Consider the following 20,124-nt stretch of genomic DNA (forward strand, 5'->3'; position numbering starts at 1 on the left):
GTGCTCACGGCACGAGGGAGCCAGTGCGGGGCCGCTGAGGCAGCCACGATGGCGCTGCAGCCAGGGGCACAGGCGGGGGCATTGCTGGGGATTTACAGCAGGGCAGGAATGCCAGGCCTCTGGGACCATCCATCATTCCTCGAGTGCTTCCTGGCGCCCCCCTCGAGCCAGGAGTGCCAGGACCCAGCGCCCCCTCCCCTGGCCCTTCTGCGCGCGCTGCCCCACGATGGGCCTGGGTGCCCACCAGCCCCTCTGCTCGCCCCGAGCTGCTCGTCCCTGTAGAAAGGCCAAGCAAAACTCCCCTTGGCAGCTGCCTGGGCGGGCAAGGAGTTGGCGACGGCTCCTTGGCCTTTCATTGCTCCGGCTGCCTGATTTAGCAGCTGTATCCATTTATCTCTCTCTCTCTATATATATATATAAATATATATAAAGAGAAGCCCTTCTTAGCACCCCAGGAGCCTGGCTATTTCCGGGCGCTGAGCACCAGAGCTCCCATGTGCCCACAGCCTGCCGGGAGGTGGTGGCTGGTGGGACCTGCTGCCAGGGTGGCAAGACCACCTTGTCCCACTGGGAGCCTCTGCAGCAGGGACACGGGCTCAGGGTGGCTCTCCAGAACTTGTCCTGGTGAGACGTGGTGTGGTCCTGCAGCGCCAGCCATGGGGTGGAGGTGGGCATGGAGAGGGGCTTTGCAAGTGGGCCCTTACAGGTTCCTGAAGCAAGAAGGCCAATGTGTGGCACGGTAACGACCGCTCCAAGTATGGCTGCTCGCCAAGCGCTGTCCCCACGTGGGTGGTGACAGCACAGGCGGCCTCTCTGTCCCCCCGCAGGACGTACGGCGAGCTCACCAACTGCACGGCGCTGCTGGCCGAGAAGTTGGCCTGCTACTGGCCCAACCGCCTGGTGGACGACTTCTTCGTGGCCGTGCACCGGCACTACTTCCGCAACTGCTCGCAGTCGGGCCGCGCGCTGCGGGACCCCCCGGCCGGGGTGCTCTGCCCCTTCATCGCAGGCCCCGTCCTCGTCACGCTGCTGGCCACGGCGCTCGTCGTGTGGCGCAGCAAGCGCAGCCAGGGCATGGTGTAGTGGGGAGGGGGATGCTGCTTTTTGGCAGCTCCCCGCCGCAGGATGGAGGGTTCCCTTCTCCCCATCCCGTCCCTGCGTGGCTGAGGCGCGCGGGCGGTGCGGCTCCGCGCAGGGGCCAGCACCTGCGGTGCCACGATGCTTTTCCTAAATAAAGGAAGTGAAAAACAGGGCCGTGGCTGTCAGTGCTGTTGGGGCTGGGTGTGGGGGTGCTGCGAGGGGAGCACAGCAGGGTGCGGGCGCATGGGCGATGGGGATTGGGCTGAGTCCCGACAAGGTGCCCACGGTGGGTGCGAGCCAGGGCCTGGGGCCCAGCAGGTCCCGGGGGGCAGAGGGCTCCTGTCGCAGCAGGTGGCCACTCCGGGACTAGCCCACGAGCAGGGGAAGAAGTGCCTGATGTCCGGCCGTGGGTGCTGCTGTTACTGGGGGATCAAGGATGCGCCCCCTGGCAGGGTGCCGGGGCAGGGGCACGTGGGCTCGAACGCCTCTGCCAGCCCTGCAGCGTGGTCCAAGACAGGGCACGCACAGGGCGGCTGAGAACAAGGGCCCTTTGCTGTATTTTCACTGAAAAATATATATTTATATATATTTTTTAACTTATACTACACATTTATTAAGTTAGGGATTAGCCTCTATCTCTTTCAACTGCTCCACACAATGAATAGGAAGGAAAAACACCATAGCCCAAATCGGAGCCCAAAATGATCGTGTGAAGCTTCCATACTCGTGGCAGAAGACGTCCGTGTGGGAAGCGCCGCGGGCTCCATGTGCCCGGGGGCTCCCGCCCGCGGCTCGCCTGCTCGCTGCTCACCACAGGCCGGGGCACCGCGCGCAGGGTACACAGGAGAGCAGTTTATTGCCAAGTGCTCCAGAAACACACCGCCTTGCTTGGGGGGGTTGGTTTTGGTTTTGTTTTTTTCCCCCCAAAATCAGGCAAGAAGAATTTAAAAAAAAAAAAAAAAGTGTAAATACAATTCCAATAGTGATTTCTCTTAACTTCTCAAGCGTATCTCATCAACAGGATATACAGTCCAGTTCGGAAGAGTAAACATCTTAAAAGTAAGCAAACAACTTGTTTCGACCCACATACACACTCTCTCGCCGCATCTAGGCCCACCTCTCCGCTTCGCAGGGACAGGTTATGGAGTTAGTTTTCTTCTTCGGTACGACATGGACACAGGACTGGGACAACCCGGGCTGGTTTGGCTGCTGCTGCTGAAGTTCAAGACGAGTCTACGGTGTGAGAGCCACGGTCCTGCCACCCGCTGCCCTTCATCATCTCGCGTAGCGCTTCATGTAGTCTTCAACCTTACTGCGAAAGTCCTCCTAGGGGGAAGCAGAGCCGCGCTCAGCGCCCGCACCGGCACAAACGGCGCGGACAGGAGCGGCGCTCGGTGGGAAACGCTGCCCCCAACTTCAGTTTCCAGGGAGCGAGTTAGTCTGCTCAGTGCTCCGAGGGGCCCGGAGGAGCTCTGGAACACGGTTTAAGGCCAAAAACATTGTAGCAGGGGAAACAAAAACATAAACAAACTCAAGGGAAATTCCACCCCCACCAATGTTTCTTTCCTCAAGAGAGCAACAAATCTGTACTTTGAAATAGAACCAGACGGTACAAATTACAACTGTTCATCACGAAAAAACATGAGAAGAGGCCAGGCTTCTCAGCACCAGGCACGCAACGGTTTTTGAGGATGGTTTTGCTACCTGAGTATCATGTCAATGTGTTTTTGAATTAACTGCTACTAAATGACACGTCTGTCTGAGCAGTGCCCAGATTTCAGGCTGTCTCTGGCAAGAGGCATTTGGATACTCGGGTCTGCTAAGATATCAAACCAAAACAGGAACCATTCGGATCTCCATTTGGCTCGGATATGCCATGGACTACCCGGATACAATTAAAGGTTATTTACAATAACAGATGATGTCAGAACCCCCTCATTTAATGGGTATTATGAATATTTTCCGTATTAGTGCTTTCTCACAGCACCAAAACTCATTTTCAGTTGGGTCTCGGATAAATAAAAATCAGAGCAAGTCAGCCAGAACACCGCCCTATGCACACTGTGCTATATATATATATTGCCCTGTACAGCACACGGGCATTACGGAGCTGAGTAAAAGGCAGCCAGCTTGACAGAGGCAGAAAGACCCAGCGTGGCAAAACGACCCTTTTTGCGCAGTGCGAAGACTCTGACCAGCGGGAGGGGCCTCCTGCAAGGACAGATCCTGAGCGAGAGGGTAACTCAACTCCTCGTGTCTCAGTAAAAAGTCTTGCTGACCCACGTGGTGCTAAAACAACTCACCTCAATCTCAAGTGATGAGCTGATCCTACAGCACTGGAACGAGCTCAACAAATTACCTAAATATTGGCAGGCTTTAATACGTTACCAATACAATGTATTTTACCCTTAGGAAAAAAAAAAATCTCCTCAGTACCCAGGCAGGATGAACGCTGATCCGAAATTAGGCATCTCTGAGGCATTCCCTCACAGAAATATAGACAAGTACGGAAATGAAAGCATATTGATGCATGTGCTTAAAGCTCTATGAACCGTTTGCACTTGAGAATGATGGAACCTTTTGGAAAACAAAAATTCTATTTTGGGAATGGTTTTACAGGAACATCAGTAAGAACCTCCTAAGTAAAATGAAATAAAGGTTAAAAGCAGCTTTGGTTCCTTACCCATCACATATTTCACACAGCGCAGCATTTGCCGTGTCCACCCTGTCCTGCCGTTCCCGCCGTGCGGAGCGGCGCAGAGGAGCCGTCGCTGTGACCGCGCTGCGCCGCGGGCAGCTCCGCGCTCCCCGTGTTTGGGCTGCGCGGCTCCGCGCACAGCGGGATGAGGCAAGACAGGCAGAAGCAGTTGGTTGCTCCTGCCCTCCCCTCTTCCTTCGCATTGAAGAAAACACTCAATTTTTCTTAAAAAAAAACAGGCAAACACCAGGGGAACTTTGCTTCGATCCCCAGCTTGGGCCACGGCTGGGCCCCTGGAGCGGCGCGAGCGGCAGCGCCAGCAGCCATCGCTCACCTGCAGCCGCCGGGCTCCCCGGAGGGGGACACGGCCCTCGGCTGCTCTTACCCGTTAGCCCAGCAGAACGGCTGTAGAAATGGCCTTTCCTTCCCCTTCTTGCCATAACACGGAGTTACAGCCCTGTTTAAAGAGCAGCTGAATGAAGACCCCTCTCCGGCCCGCGCAGGTACGAGGTGCCTAAGGCTGCCTGCCGTCCTAGCGCTGTGGCGGTGGTGGGAGATCCCACATCCTGCTGGGTTCTCACCTTGGCCGCGTGGAAGGGCCTGGGCGCTGCGGGGAGGAGCAGCCCCGCTGGGTCTGGCCACGGGCTCGGGGCTCCCAGCGCTGCCCCGCGGCCCTCGCCAAGGGCTGCACTTGGAGCAGGTCCGGGGCATCCCGGCTCCTCAGAGCCACCAGCGCTTCCCCCCAGGAGGATGCCGCTCGTTCCCAGGACAGGAAATGCCTTCGGGATCGCGGATCTCCGTGGATAAGTTACAGCGCGGGGAAACCCGAGCTGCCTGGGGGGCCGCGACAGCGACGCTGCGGCCGCTGCTCCGCAAACACCCTCCGGCCGCGGAGGAGCACGGGGCTGCCCTGCAGCAACCCGCTCCACGGCTGTGCTTTAAAGCAATGCAGTTTTCCAAAGCACGAAAAAGGAAAGTGTCACTTTTGAGCTGCTGCTTTGCCTAGAGCATGCAAAACCAAAGTACTGAGGCATGCGCAGTTCTTCCATATTTCTACTATGGCCTCGACAAGTTAAACCATCTGCAAAAGCTTAACCAACTTTACTGAACCACAAAAAGGCTCCGTCCATAATCAAAGTGTTATGAAAGATGGGTAATGGCTTCTATAAATACTTTTAGCATTAGAAAATATTTTTTTTCACGTTTCCATCTGCTAGCACAATTACCAGATGTGCTGTTGTCCATTTGCACATGCTGCTTAACGTGCTCTTGCTTACTGGGACAAGGCTTTAGGGCCTGGGACATGGGCACATGGTGCAAAACGGGAAGAATCTGTCCCCCAAATCCCCACGTGCTTCTCTGCATGCACAAATACTGCTGAAGAGCAAAACATGGGGTGCCACAATTTCTGTGAGAACCACTAACTCCCAGCAGGCTGGTTGGCTGCACAGAGGAAGCAAAGAATTTACTGGAATAAATACGGAGATCAGTCAATGCAATGAGTTGCAGGGTGAATTCTTACAAGATGTTTCTTGGCTTGGGGTGGCACTGCTGTCCCTAATAGAATGTTTCAGCTAAAACCAACAGAGTCACAACAGAGGGTCAGTGGCTTCCTGAAGAACACGCTGAGTTTGACAGTCTTAAAGCTAAGTTCTCTCCTGAGGGGCTGGTGTTCGCCACGGCCACACATGAGCACTTTGTAGGGTATTAGCCAGCGCTGCTGAGGACCATCTCAGCACAAAACCTCCCCAAACACTCACGGAAGCCCCCGTGTCCGCGGCCGAGCTGCTGCCGGCTCCGAGGCTGCTCCGGGTTCTCTGGGATTCACTAAGAAACGCAGCAGAAGCAGCAGCCTGGCACCAGAGACGGCAGGTTTGTCTGGGCAGGGGTGAGGATGCGCCTCACCGCCCACGTGGTGGGTGCATTTAATGAGAACATTTCTTGAGCGTTTCATAACGTCTTGTGGAATAAGGCAGGAAACACACTCTATTCAGTATCCAAGAATAAACGCGAGCTGCTTATTTTACCTGAAGAAGGCTAAAAAAATAAAAACCCCTCATGCTTTTACCACATCACTGCTCGGTTATAAATAAAAAGCAGAGCTCTTCAAGCCAACCTTCAGAGCCAGGTCCTTCCTGATACCCTCAGAGCTTCCAGTGTGCTCAGGGATGATGCAAAACTCTCAACTTGAAGAAGGGAACCAGGTGAGGAAGTGCAAAAACCCAACTGTAACCAACAGACAGAGAGGGATCATGGAAGCTGACACGGGCTTAGGTAAGGTAGCGCCTTAGATCAAAGAGTGGACGGGAGAGAAGGGGAATTCCAGCTTTCAGATGAACTACAAGCAGGTAAAACTGCTACAGAAGAGGTAAGGCAACGCGGTGCTCGTGCACTGAGCAAACGCTGACATGATCCCTGGGAGAGGAGCGGCAAATATTATCAGACACACAATTTCACAATGATTAAGTGCCACTTTTGTACACCTTGAGCATTAACGCTGCAAGATGAGGAAACACTAGATTCAAAGCCTTGACCTCAATTACTGATGAAGCATAAGCCTCTGCTGCTGGCATAATGGCAAGTGGCACTGAAAAGTAAATGAGAGTTCTGCAAAAATCTCCTGAAAATTAACGTATACAGTAGGCTGATCACTAATGACTTAAAAAATAGCTTAACACCGAAGAGGAAAACTAAGTAAAAATGTGCGGTTCTGGAGGTCGGTGAGGAGCAGTGGGACTCCCCACGGCGGTGCCATCGCTCACGGCAGTTCAGCAACGCGCAGGAGCCCCTCTGCAGCCACACGTCTGCCCGTAGAGAGGGGCAGGATCTGGCAACATCAAGAAAGGGCTTCAAGAGGCACCGAGCGGAGAGGAGAGCTGCGCTCCCACCGCTGCTCTCTCGACAGCGCCGCGCGGGGCATGAGAGCAACGAAAACGCCGCTGTCAGGACAGCCAACCTTTAATTCACAGTTACATTAAAAGCACCGGCCTGTCTTCACTTAACCTGCAGGTCTTCCTGAGTCGCCTTACCCCTTTTCATCATTCTCCTTCGTTTTATAACCCTGCAAATGATTTTGCTGCGGGTGCAGGAGCGTCAACGCTGGCAGCCCCCAAAGCACCACCCGCTTCGGGCAAAGACGGACGGAAAGGGACCAGAATCCTCCAAGAGGGGCAGCGACACCGCGGCTGACGCAGAGGCTGACACATCTCCGCACCCGCGCGATGCTCCCCACACCAGAGCACCTTGTCACAAGTGTGACCGTGCCGGCCTGTCAGGGCGCTAATTCCCTCCTCTCCTCGGCAGACGCCTTCGCTCCGCACCCAATTAGTGTCCTGGCAGATCCCGAGATGCTCCAGATCCTTTAGCCTGTTGGCATCTCCCCTCCGCCCCCTCCCCAGTGTGACAACCTAGGGAAATTTAATCAAAAAATTACCTGAAACCTGAACGCGCCCTGCAACGCTGCATCTTTCCTCACGTACAATAATTCACATTAATCACATTAAATTGATTGCTTCTAAGGAGCAAGGCAAGATTTTTCTTTTCCTTTCCGCCTTTTCTATTAGTCCTGTACTGCCTGGTACAGGAAATTATCCTCCTGATGGCAGTCTGTCTTTTTTTTTTTTCATGTTTTTATTTTTTAGACAGATGCCGCCAACCTTAACCGCACACATGGGACAGACTTTCCTTTTAGTTCTTTTTTTTTTTTTTTTTTTAAACAAGAAATATGTATGAGGAATTTACAACCTGCACAAGCAAGATGGGCAGCACAGCAGGGAGCTGGGCTCTATTCCTCCAAAAACACGAGGAGCAGAGAGAAAACAGGCTGCAAAGGCTGCCCTGTACAAAAGCACCGAGAAGCTGCTTGAGTCAGAATTATGACAGGAGAAGCAGCAAAATGCGATTTAAATGCCTGGGGTATTAATATAGGACTGGAAGGATCCAAGGGAATGTCTGGATCCTGTTTGATGGAGGGGAGGTCGCTGTGTCCTCTCGCCAGGCCGATGTGTCCTCACCGGCTTCGGGCCGCTGGCAATTTGTGCAGCCCGGAGTTTGGAGGAACTCAGCTCAAAATTGCCAGCCCGACAGGGCAGCCGCAATCGCAGACGTCACATCTAGCACACAACAACCGGCAGGAGAACTCTGCTGGAAGCCAGCGTGAGCCAGCCCCACGATGCTGAAAGCACAAAAAAAAGATCGTTTTTCTTTAAAACTGTTTATCCAGTTTATTACTAAAAGTCATCAAAATGAAGTTACTGAGAATTATTACCCAGCGTTATAAGAAAAAGCAAGACAAGGTGAGAAACTTGGCTTAGCTGAAGTCAAAGATTAAAAAAAAAAGACAAAAATCTGAAGTTCCAAATCTTCTGACTGCAACAAATGGTAAATTTTCAGGAAAAAACAAACAAAAAAGCCTCTAGGTGAGGAAACATTAATTTTCATCTGTGATAAACCAAGAATCTTATCCCAGCTGGATGGTTCTTGCTGTTGTCTTTGGGGCTGGTCCACCTGAGCGGCCTTTCGCAAAACCTGCCAATTTTGAGGCAACAGTAATGACCACAAAAAGCCCAGAATAGCCACGATATGGCCCAAGCTGGATTACAGCCTCTTCCGACTATTAAAGGTAACTCTTACACACTTTTTGAGTGAGATTTCAGCTCATCTGTTCGTATGCTCAGTGATCCTGTAAATATTTTTCTGCAACAAACAGCACAGAGGAAAGGAAATCGGGTTTTCACTAGACGCTTACGGTCTCCTGTGACCAGGAAATTCCCTGGGATCATTAATTAAGGGGTGGTGCATGCAGCTAAATGGATGGCTTGAGCTCAAAGAAAGCTGGATTTTTTTCCAGTGCTAAGCAGCAGCACAAAATTTGCTGCTGCAAGACCCTGCATGTATAAGAGCAGAGACTATGTACAGTCCACACTGGACAAAAAGTCACGGGCTCATCAACAACTTCACAACTTCTCTGTATGTTTGATTAATAATAATAAATTATATACAAAGTAATTTGCAAGGGACATGGCAGATGTTTTACTGTTGAAATAAAAGTCCCTCTAGAGGACACCGGGGCAAAGATTGTGGCTTTAGGGATGTTGTTATTGAATATTTCACACTCCTGACAAAGCAGCCAGCACCCCAGGACCAGCTGAAGTTTTCAGAGAGCTTCCTCCTCATCCTGCCAGCACGGGGCTGGAATCCACTGAGAACAGCAGCTCCCTGCCAGCACGTCATCGGGACGCTGCCATCAATAACCTTCTCTCCTTTTTTTCCTTTTTGCCAAAATGAATGTGAGGGTCAACAAAGTCATACTTGAAGCTGGAGGAGAGATCCTGAAAGCATTTGTGCTCATTGCTGATAACCAATACAGTTTCGTGTCACGCCGAGCAGGTCACCAAAGCAAGCTGCAGACCGTTCTGGCGCGCGTGCAGCGCGTGCTCCGCGTGTCGCCGGCTCGTACGCAAACTCGGGCTTCCAGCTAGGAAGGGGCAAGACGCTCTCAGAGATGTCACCCTTCGTGCTGGGCTGGCTGCTGCGCCCACGGGCTGGCTCAGGCTGCGCTCTGGATGTGGAAGCCAGGGAGGAATCACCCATGAGCGAGGGCACCTCTGCGCAGCCGCAGGTGCCCTCGGCAAGGCGGAGGCCGTGGCCTGGCTGCGTTTTTTGACGTGTTCCTGCCAGAGTCGTCCCAGATGGCTCCTGCACGAGGTGCCCTGAGTCTGGAGTGCGCTGGCCGGTCAGGAAAAGCAGGCTGCCACGTCTCAACAAATTACAGAATAAATTGGACCAAGGCAGAAATTCAAGCAAGCAGCACAGAGCTGTCACTCATAAATTTAACATTACTGGCAAGCGCAGAGCAGGAAACGGGCTGATATCGCAGCACGCCAGATCTGGTAACTCTGCACAATTAGCAAAACACCAGGCTACTTCCATCACCTTGGAGCTAGATATTATCTTGCCTCCTTCCAGTAAGAGCAAACTCGCATTTTGTTTTATCTCCATTCATTTATGCACGGCTACTTTACCCCACCACGGCATCCCCCTCCGCGCTGCCACGCGCTTTTGTTCCTGGGTGCAGTAAACAGGAGTGAATGGCAGCTCATCTGCATCCCGGCTCCCCACCTCGCTTGGTCTTGCAGGAGGAGGTAATTTATTTTCATGTGTGATGCTGAAACAGAGGCAGGTGCTGCTCTGCATGAGCTACTGCATGAGCAATGCAAAATTAAAGATCAACCCTGAGCAGCTCAGCATGTTTTGACTGCTTTTTGCTTGGAAAGGAACCGAAGGTGCCGGGCATCCTGCACGCTTTGCGCTCTGTATCACTTACCGGTGTTTGCCAACCTAGTCCTAAGCATCACACACAAAACGGATCCTCCTGCCCTGTCAGTAATCTAAAAAGGTGCTTTACCAATGCTCCAGAGAGATTGCAAAACAACCCTTTGGCTCTCCACATTCTCCTTTAGGCTGCCTTGGTAGAAAAGAACAAGTCTATTATTTAAACATTCATTCAGCTTTGTGATAGCATTATGTTATTGGTCAGAATTTGGGGAACAACACTAAAAATGATACAAGAATCTGCCCACTTTTTAGTATCTTAAGAGGAGTTTAGCTAAAACTTCGGAGCTTCTAAGGGCTGGGGATTTTCACTGCGGGGCTCCAAGCAGAGCCTGGCACTGAATCCAGCAAGCAGCAAGAAGGGCACACGCTGAGGAGGACAGGCAAAGACACCAGGACGGCTCCAGGCTCCCGTTTCTGAGCACAAACGAAGCCAGAAGGCAGCCTTCGTAGCAAGAGTAACATGAAGAGGGTTGTTCTTCACCTGGACTTCTATAGTTCTTCTGTGGACTATTTTTTTAAAAAAATAAGTGATACTTTTGAAATACCTTTTACCACATGTTGGATAGTTCCAGGAATTACTGCACTACTAAACTGTTTTGCACTCAAAGTTGACAGCAGTCACTGCAATCTAGTGGACTTCTCCCTGCTGGAATTAGGTAAGCTAAGCTATATTTTCCTCCGAATTTTCATAGCTTTTATAGAGCTGTGATATTCAATATAGAAGAAAGCAATTTCCATTCTAGTTCAACTTCCAAAGCAAACATCTCCACGTCGTGAGACAAATTTCCTTGCTGGGTCCTATCAGCAGGTTTGATTTCCATACAAAATCTCCTCCAAAGAGGAAACAAAACCCTATCTGTTCAATCTGGGAGGAGAGTGGGGTTCTACAAAGTTACTTTCAATACAAAAACTCTAATCTCCAAATAAACACATAATTTTAACAGGATAAACGTATGAAGACAGTCTCACTCACAAAACACTTCTGATATGAAAACAGTAAGCAAATAAAGCAGATATAGAGAGACTATTCCATTGAACAATTAAATGACTTCAATTAAAGCAGAAGATCTGAGGAAAAAAGTACAGATGATGGGTGGGTTTTTTTCCCCCCCAAACATTTTAATGCTAGTTTTTGTGGTTCTGGTTGCCTGCTTAAAGGGTCCAATACACCCGTCTCATGTTATCATTGAGCTTTTCATTTGGATGCTTCAAACAGCTTCAAACAGACCAAGGCTCTGTTATATGAAGTTATATTAGTACAGGAAAAATAAATTTGAAAGGTCAATGAAATTGAGAAAAATACAAATTTGAAAATAATATTTCATTTCCAATGCACTTCTTCAATTACATTGGCAAATGGATTTTCGAAGGTAGCCTTAAATCTAAATGTGACTGAGCTCTTATTATGTATAAGCACAGGGATAAAAAGCCAGACAGATGAAAGTACAGCTGGCCACGGCATCATTTAAGAGAAGATCAAATTCAAAATGCTGCACAGGCTGCAAGCCCTGGGACTCCTTAGCTGTCTGTAGGCTCTATCAATCCAAGGACGAAATTACTCTGAACTTCAGCAGAGACAGAACATCCCTAATCCCTTAACATTCCCCTGTTTAGCATTTTGTCCTCTAGACACACAGGAATACCTATCAGCATAAGCATGAAGGCAAAAACACAAGATTCCTGGTCTGTGTGTCATATGGATTTACAGCTTTTTGATAAAAACAAATGGACAACAGCATCTTTTGAGGCAGAAGAACATCTATTCTCAAGGGGATGCCTTATGAAATCCACCCACATTTCTAACTTTGTTTTTTCACCTGCCACTACTATTTATAGGCAGGGCACTTGCTGGCACCCCCCTCTCTCAGTGGCTCACTTATTTTCAGAAGTCATCCGTGATGTCCTCTCCTGAATCTGGCCCATGTTGTGGCACATTGTGAGGTGCTGCTGGCTCTAGTTCAGCTGCCCGAGGAAGGGTTTGAGAAGTTAAGGTTATTCTGCATAATCCTAAAGGGTTTGCTATTTCAGGACTCAAAATCCTGCACGTAATTACGAAAGCATACAAAAACTCTTCAGGGAAATCTGAAGTCTACAAATGTTTCTAATTATCAATGGTATTTCTAATGTAATTAGATTAGACTCTCACTTGTAAAGACAAGAAAACAGTCCTCAAGCAATTCATGGAAAACGTTCATCCCAGAAGACTCATTAGAACAAGCTCCGAAGGCTGTGAGCAATTGAGAGGATAGACTTCTTTTAGCCCAGTTTCCTAAGGAACGGAGCCGACGGAGGGCAATTAAAATCCTAAGAGGAAACCTAGCAGGCAGCTTCAGACTCCATAAGGACATGAACATTATAAATCCATCTCCACAGGAATACTGAAGTAACACTTACACATATTCTTTACTACCAAGGGAAGCCTTTAATAAAAATAATAAAACAGCGGTAATGTATTTTCACATGCTAAAAAAAAAGGAAAAAAGAAAAGATTGAATAGCTGTCATAGCAGCATGCAGGTAACATGAGGAAAAATCTGCCCTAGCACCTCTCTTCCTTGGTAACTCTTGTCTTCTTATATGCCTTAATGGATCTCTGTGATTTACGTGGGAGCGCAGGTCATGGTGACCCACCGTGAGCTGTGGTGACATGAGGCTGGTGACACCGTCCCTGCTGTCTGCTGCCGTGGGGAAGGGGCAACAGAGGGGGGATGCGATCCGCAAAATGAGGAGACTTTGCAAACCTCTGGGGACTCTCCCTTCCGACAGCTCCCCCGTGGCTGCTCAACAGCGGGGCTCTCTCCTGGAAGACAACCTGATTTTGGGGATTCCTTCTCAACACACAGCACGAGAACATCTTACTCAGGGTTTGCAACCACACATCTTGGTGGCACAGGCTAGCGGCCCAATCTCACTGCCAAAGCGACCCCTGCAAACACGCCAGGACGGCTACGAGCACAGTAACATGGTTGGGGCCAGATGGAAACAGCGCTGCGACCACAGGGCTGACATACTAAGGGAACAAGAGAGCTGCAAGAATATAATGAATTGCCCAGAGCTACATTTAACTGTGTTATGTGGTATACATTTGTCACCCCTCTCCCAAATTTTCCCCTTAGTGTTCCTACAAAATTACAAGCACTTTCCTTAGTTTAAAAACACAATGTCCAACAGACTACGTGAGAACAGATGGAGCTAGAAATACAGTCGGCGACTACCAAATGCAGAAATGCTACAGCTATAGTTAATACTAGAGCTAATACCAAACTCCCTCACACAAACCAGTGCAAAGTAATTCATCATTACAGCATTAAAATAATGGCTACAGCCTTGCTCCTGGTCTAGCTGTGGGAAAGGCAGGGGAACATTCGAAAGTCCCTTTGCTGACAGTGGCCGAAGATGACTAGAAAAATAAAAAGAAACTCCTGGGCCTCTTTTGCACAGGGCCCTTGTCCTTCCCGCTCCTGGAAACGCGGCAGGTAAGCGGGAAAGGAGAGCCGGGATCGAGCGTCCTCGTCGCTCTCGTCGGGACGCGCTCGCCAGCTCCCTGCCCAGGGCAGGGACACGACGCTCCCGCTGCGCAGCGGGGCCTGCTCCTGCAAGCACCAACACGCGGCACCCTTCCCAAGGAAGCTTTGGATAACATCAGGGCTCGTTTCAATTAAGCAGAAAAACTCGTATTTAAGCTAGACCCTTAGCACATGCAAACTGATTCCGGCCAGATTGCTTAGCTTTGGCATTTCAGAGCTGTTTGTAAAAGAAGTCACACAAAGGAAGAGATGTTAGAGCTTCACAGAAAAAAAAAAACCTCACAGACAGCCACCTATTCTGCCCCTCAAGAATGACACAGCAGGACACATTTCCATACACTCAATACTGATGGAGGGAAGTGGTGGGAAGATGGAAAGCTCAAAAAGGAAAATAATGCAGGGTGATTACGCTGTTCAGCTGCTTCTATGAAACTACTCAAAACTGACACACGGATCAACAAGTAAATGAGCGTTTTTTGATCTGTAAGATGACAAAAATTGCATTCCCTTTCAAATTACTACAATAGGAGACTATAGTTAAAATAGGACACAACATTAGCATCCACGCTATGGCAAGGCTTGATTTGGAAGAAAGCAAAGTAGTATTTTAGAAAAACTTTTCCTATTTCAGACATGGGAACGGTGCAATGAATCTCCTTGCTGTGCAGTGAACATATAGCTGTAAAATGTCCTAATAGGAAATAGAAGGGCTAGGGTAGTTTTGAAGGAAAGTTGACAAAAGGACTGTACTGATGTGACATATCTCAAAGCAGTCATGGTCTACTTTCGTGTGGAAAGTATTTTCTAAATTTCAATTTTCTAGCTTCATCTCTGGCTAAGAAATAGAAAAGTCTGAACCAGCAAGTTCATTTAGGTTTGTATTATCAACACGTATTACCGTTCTTGCAATATTTAGTCCCTCTGTCTACCACAGAAAACAAATCAATGGAGCTATTTGTTCAGTGTTCGCCACAACAAACCTGCATATTTTACAACTTCATTTATAAACACAAAATCAATAAAATGTATATACTTACTGCTGCTGTTTAGGAATCCATGCAACAGATCCTATTGCCCATCAGCTGCTCTAGTTATGCACGTAGCTACTGACAGACAGACTTTGCTGTTGCATCAAAGGCAACCCTGGCTAGCTGACCATTAAGCTGCTCCTTAAAATCAGCAAAGAAACCTCATTCTACAAAATTATGGGATTATACCAGGAGCACTTGCAAGTTCAACAAAGGCAGAGGAAATCAGAGAGAGAAGAGGAACTGCAGGTCACGGATCACAGCAACAATGAAACCACCTGAGCAGCAGCACTTAATGCAGACAAATGAAAGGGTCTCTGAAAAATTACTGTAGGTTACACCAGATGGCATGCAGTATCCTGTAACACTGACAAAGATTGTTTTAAACCTATTTATGCAGGAATACATTAAAATTGTCCCTTGCAGCCTGATGTGTGGTACATATATCACTGCAGAATGGTTCTCCCCTAATCAGCAGTGAGGAGGCAATAGCTGTGATGTGACGCTCGGTGCGGCTTCCTACAAAATCTGCAAGGCAGCCATCAGCTTTGATATCTTAATCCAGCCCAAGGAACTGCACAAACGTCATTTTTGTGATTTGACCAGCCAGAGGCAGGTCTCAGATCAGCTGCTAACCTCTGCGGCAGCCGCACTTAGCCTGGAGCGTCAGAAGCATCTCCGGCTTCGCGGCGGCGTCGCTGACATTTCTCTCCAGAAGCGCCACCAAAGTGCACTCGATGTCCCCTCTCCTTGGCTGCCACCAGCCACACACTCCTCTACTGTCACTAAGCAAAGGCCTTTTCTTAAACTATCCTTTACATACAGGCCCTGTATGCAAAACCACGTCTATGTGGACATACGTGTGTATCTGCCTATATATGGGTGTGGGGGTCCTTGCGTGCATGGATACTACACATACACTACCTGTGTATTTGCATTCCGCACGTAAAAACATCTCAGGAGAAGTTCATACAAACTCCCATCCTAACGTGCATTACATTGTATTCATACAGTGCATTACAAGCATTTTCTTGAAGATAGGACAGGACCACAGCAGATTCGCTTCATAATAAAATGCTTATTATATATAGCATACGTGCTAACAACTGCACCTAGAAAGACAAAATATAACACAAACTAGTCACAACCTTTGGGGCTAACTGTAACAGCAGCACAGTTTCTTCTCCCTAGACTGCAGCATTATCTGCTTTGCTTTGGTAACGCTCACCAGGAGAAATCCACCAGTGCCTGGTAAAAACTCAGTTAACATAAGACTCTGAATGAAATACCACCAAACTCACGGAACACTACATACAGAGAACAAATAAATAAAGTTAATATGGTAGAATATAAGTTACAGAGATGCTCCATCTATTTTGAGTTCAATAAATTTTAAAATGTCAGTTTCTGCATTGAATATTTCTAACTCAGAAGATGGACAGAAATACTCCTAATTTCCCTTTAAGGCTTCTTTCCCCAGCTGTTGATAAAACTTCCATGCTCTTTGTGTAGCAGTGTGTACTTTGAATGCTCACCTCTCTCCTTTTGAGGAGGGTGTAAAGCAGTTAACACCCTGCTTTTGTTAGGATTCCTATGAGTTTGGAATGAAGCAGGAAGACGCAGGACAGCGATTTCTCAGTGTTTCACTCTTTGGGAAGACTGTCAAGCTGGTATGATGCACAACTACATTTATTAGCAGGCCTGATAAGCCCCACGAGACACAGTCTCAGAATATCTGACACCACTCGTTACTAGTATTCTCTGCCGAAAAGGTTTAATAAAACGACAAAGAAAACCTCTTATAGGGTAGGTGCCAACTAAATATTTCCTTCTTTGGGCTAACCATCTCCTCCCAGCTCTGCAGACACTGAGAAGTGTAACACTAGCTACAAGATCTTATTGAAACAAAAAACGCCTGGAAAGATAACCTTGCAATCCTGATACTTCTTGAGGAGAAAAAAAAAAAAAAAAAAAAGGTAAATTAGGGGAATTGGCTGACTTTGCATTTTCAACAAATTCCTCAAACCCCCACTTACCTGGAAACTTTCTCTAGTCTTACATGACAAATGGAAATTTCCTGTGCTTTGGGGAGGCACTCATACAATGTGATGTGCAACTTTAGCAGTGCATGGAAAGTTATTATTTCTGTTCACCTCTATGTCCATGTTCAATCTCAGACGAGAGGCACACTTTCAAACTGCTTATTAGCTGGGCCACTAGAGATTTCCATATCTTGCTCTGTCCCTTCCATAATACGCCCAGAACACACAGGATCAATAAAAAATACTATAAAGACTGGAAAGCTTTCACCTCTGGTTTCCAATATGTTCAAATTTCTTCCAGCTTAATAAACGCATGCACCATGTAAGACTTGTAAAGGTAAAAATGCAGCATTTTGAAAGAGAGGAGGATGAGATGTTTTTGCAGGTGAAGACTATTTCATGCAACTGCGCCAAAACAATCCCCTTTGCTTCACACGACATATGGAGCTTCAGGGAAAATCTCAGAAAGAAGAAAAAAAAAATACTAACAATTCTGCAAATATGGATCAACAATCTTAGCGTATGGCTCGTAACGCTACAGCGTTAGGTCTCTCCTTCCAGATAAAGCAGATTTTGTTTGAATAACTGGTTGCCGATACTCTGAGTCACTCTCTTGCCTAAAGTACCAGCTAGAACACTATGAAGCATCAACTTAGGACCAGAGTATCACTTTAAATAAACCACTGACTCACCTTGTCACGCAAATGATGCTCTGCAGCCTCAATATTCAAAGGATCGTCAAAATTCAAAAGATCCTGAAAGAGAACCAGAGAAAATTATAGGTTTTTTTCCCCTTACTGCTCACTGCATCAAACAGAAAACTCAGGGTATTTATGAAAAATACAAGGAAACAAAGCAGAGAAAAACAGCAGGTGTGCCTCTGTCTTCTCACTGCCTTCACAGATATTCCTGCCAAAGGGAGATGCGTACGAGTGTGGTGGTTGTAAAACGACTCACAAATCAATGGAAGGGCAAACCCATCTGTCTCAGTGCCCCACACTCAGCCCTTTGACACTCCATGGCAGTGATGCACCTCCATTTGAAATATTGAGATTTTTTTTTTTTTTTTAGGGAACATCCAAATTTTCTGGAAGCAAAAATTCTGATTTTCTTTGACATGTACTATCAACAAAAAAGTTTAGACCTACAAACTGCCCAGTGATAAGGGAGCAAGAATTTCCTCAAAGCCACCTTCTTGCAGTAAAGTCAGTTTTGTTTCATTTGTTGGCAAACTACATAACATGAAGCCTGGCAGACCATAAAGTTTTAGTGAAATTGGAACAAGAGGGCCTAGAGGGAAGGAAAAGGAGTGCAAAGACCCCAAGGTATAAGGGCAGGTTGGGGACAGAGAGTAGAATAGCCAAAATAACTCTCAGGGCTATCTGTTCAACCTTGGTAGGGATTAACTTTGGAAGGAGACAGGGTGTAGAGTTGAGAACAGAAAGCATCAGTGTGATGAGCAGATACCCATTTATCTGCAGAAACGGCCTAACGCCAGCTTTTCAGCGCCTCGGTGTTTTGGAGCAGCTGGGCACAGGGGACGCCGGGAGCCAGGCAGGACGCGCGGCTCCGCACGGACACGGCGGATCCCGCGCTCTCCGATGTGGGACTGTCCCTCTCAGCAGCTGCTGCCCCATGAGATCATTTTTACGTGCAGTTCAGCGCGGTCCCCGCTGAAGGGGCCTCTCTGTGCCACCGGCGGATCCACTGGCTGGCAGTTATTTAGCATGCAGCAGCAGACGCAGCCACGACGGGCAGTTACTCTCTGGTGAAAAGGCAAATGCTCTCCAGCCTCGCTGAATCAAGGTACTAAAGGAGCTGTTGAAACGAATCCAGCCTTTCGACACCAGGCTCGGTCTGTGCTCGAGATTTTAGAAAAGCCCTGGGAGTGCTGGTGACAGGAGCCGGCAGGACAGTCGCTGCTCTGCCCCAAACTCACCCAAAATTATTCAAAGCCGTCCCTGTAGGCGCTGCAGCGGCTCGAGTAGTTCCCACCGGAGTCAATGACAGGTCAACTCCTGGCAGCAAAGCCAGTCAAGGCCTTTCTCTGCTTTGCCCTGAGCTTTCACAGCAACAGCACTGGAAGGGGACCAAAATCCCGGGCTCCCTAAAAAAGGGCAGTTTTCTGTACAGGAAAGACTTGGCCTCCCTCCACTTCTGGGGCAAAAGCCAGTGTTGCAGGCAGATCCTGCCACCTCCTGCAGTCCCGAGCTGCTCCCCTAAGCACGAGAAACGGGCTCCTTGCACCAGTGGATCTAAGGAGAAGGGGGGATATGGGGTTCCCGAAGGAAATCCCACCATTTCAGGGGCTGCTGAGGGTTTCTGCAAGTTCTGTGCGTGACTAAGGAAGCCCTTGAACATGGATGGAGTTGTTAAAAATAATAATAAAAAAAGGACTGCAGTGCAGTCATTAACTACCGAGCCTCGCTTTTAACAGCCATAACCCCAACAACTCCTTTAGCAGAGCACATGTTTTTAGTTCCTGGAAAACAGTTGAAAGAAACTCATACGCGTGGAAGATCCCAAGCAGCTTATTACGAAAACATCCAGTAAAAGATGTGTAACTAAAAGTAAAAAGAGGGTAGGAAAGGCATTATGGACCTTGCACAAGCTTTGCGGTTATTCAAGCAAAACCACAAACTGATTTTACCCAGGGACTCATTCGATACCCACAGAAGCCAAGGGAAATAACAGCCTTAACTGCAAGAGGCAGCAGGCTGGGTTCGCATTAGGTGAGGCTGAGGCCAAATCAGTCAGGGAAAAGGGAAGTGAATATGCAAAAATATGCTTTTACTTACAGTAAATAAAGAGTTTAATCCCCAGACAACATCCTGCAAAAGAAAAGCAGTCAGCTGGACATGCACTTCAAACATTTTGAACAATTTGACATACTTAGATTTCTATTAATCCAGGAAATTATTGGAAAACCAAATCTAGTTTGAGGGTTACATTTTATTAGGTTGAATTGAAGTATTGAAAAAGCTTCCCTATTTCATGGATGCCTAATATTTTGAAATCACCAAATCCCAAGTTCCCAATATTCAAATACAAGCTCAGATTTCTTTTGTGCGTATAGGATGTTCCTCCTCTTGCTTCCCTAAATAAAGGAATAATACCTTAGCATTTGCTACTACCAATTTAAACTCTGGCCCTTAGTTCAAAGGATTGCTACAAAACTTGATTTAACGACCAGTTCTTAAAATCAAAACTGTGCCAGGCAAATATCTGAAACTCTGTCAAACACCAGAGAAGCAGATCTAGGTGAAATGCGAGTAAAATAATACCATCCATATAAGAATACGTCTCAAATTATTTATTTGCCTATCAGCTTTACATAGTAGAACCGAGAGGGCTTGCAATTCCTGCCAATAAGAAGCTGCAAGAAAAAACTGTCCCCAAATATTCCCTCAACTG

The 20,124-nt window shown here is 48.0% G+C and overlaps 2 protein-coding genes across 4 annotated transcripts in view; one reads left to right on the forward strand and one right to left on the reverse strand.

The window, feature by feature from the left end:
- Window positions 1-1,088, forward strand: part of LOC104576198 (RNA-binding protein 44) — a 32,975-nt gene extending 31,887 nt beyond the window's left edge. Inside the window, exon 16 of the mRNA XM_088523797.1 lies at window positions 828-1,088. Within this exon, the coding sequence (XP_088379923.1) occupies window positions 828-1,083 (256 nt within the window). The 3' untranslated portion in view covers window positions 1,084-1,088. The remainder of the gene's footprint in view (window positions 1-827) is intronic.
- Window positions 1,089-2,049: 961 nt separating this feature from the next.
- Window positions 2,050-20,124, reverse strand: part of UBE2F (ubiquitin conjugating enzyme E2 F (putative)) — a 61,466-nt gene continuing 43,391 nt past the window's right edge. For all 3 annotated transcript variants that reach the window (XM_088523687.1, XM_088523686.1, XM_088523685.1), the window contains 3 exons: window positions 19,509-19,541; window positions 17,403-17,465; window positions 2,050-2,406 (listed from right to left, as the gene is read on the reverse strand). In XM_088523687.1, coding sequence (XP_088379813.1) covers window positions 2,356-2,406; window positions 17,403-17,465; window positions 19,509-19,541 — 147 coding nt within the window. In that variant the 3' untranslated portion in view covers window positions 2,050-2,355. The remainder of the gene's footprint in view (window positions 2,407-17,402; window positions 17,466-19,508; window positions 19,542-20,124) is intronic.

The sequence above is a fragment of the Tinamus guttatus genome, unplaced genomic scaffold, assembly GCF_059628265.1.
Source record: "Tinamus guttatus ecotype Peru unplaced genomic scaffold, ASM5962826v1 Tinamus_guttatus_pri_ptg000197l, whole genome shotgun sequence".
NCBI classification, from domain to species: domain Eukaryota; kingdom Metazoa; phylum Chordata; class Aves; order Tinamiformes; family Tinamidae; genus Tinamus; species Tinamus guttatus.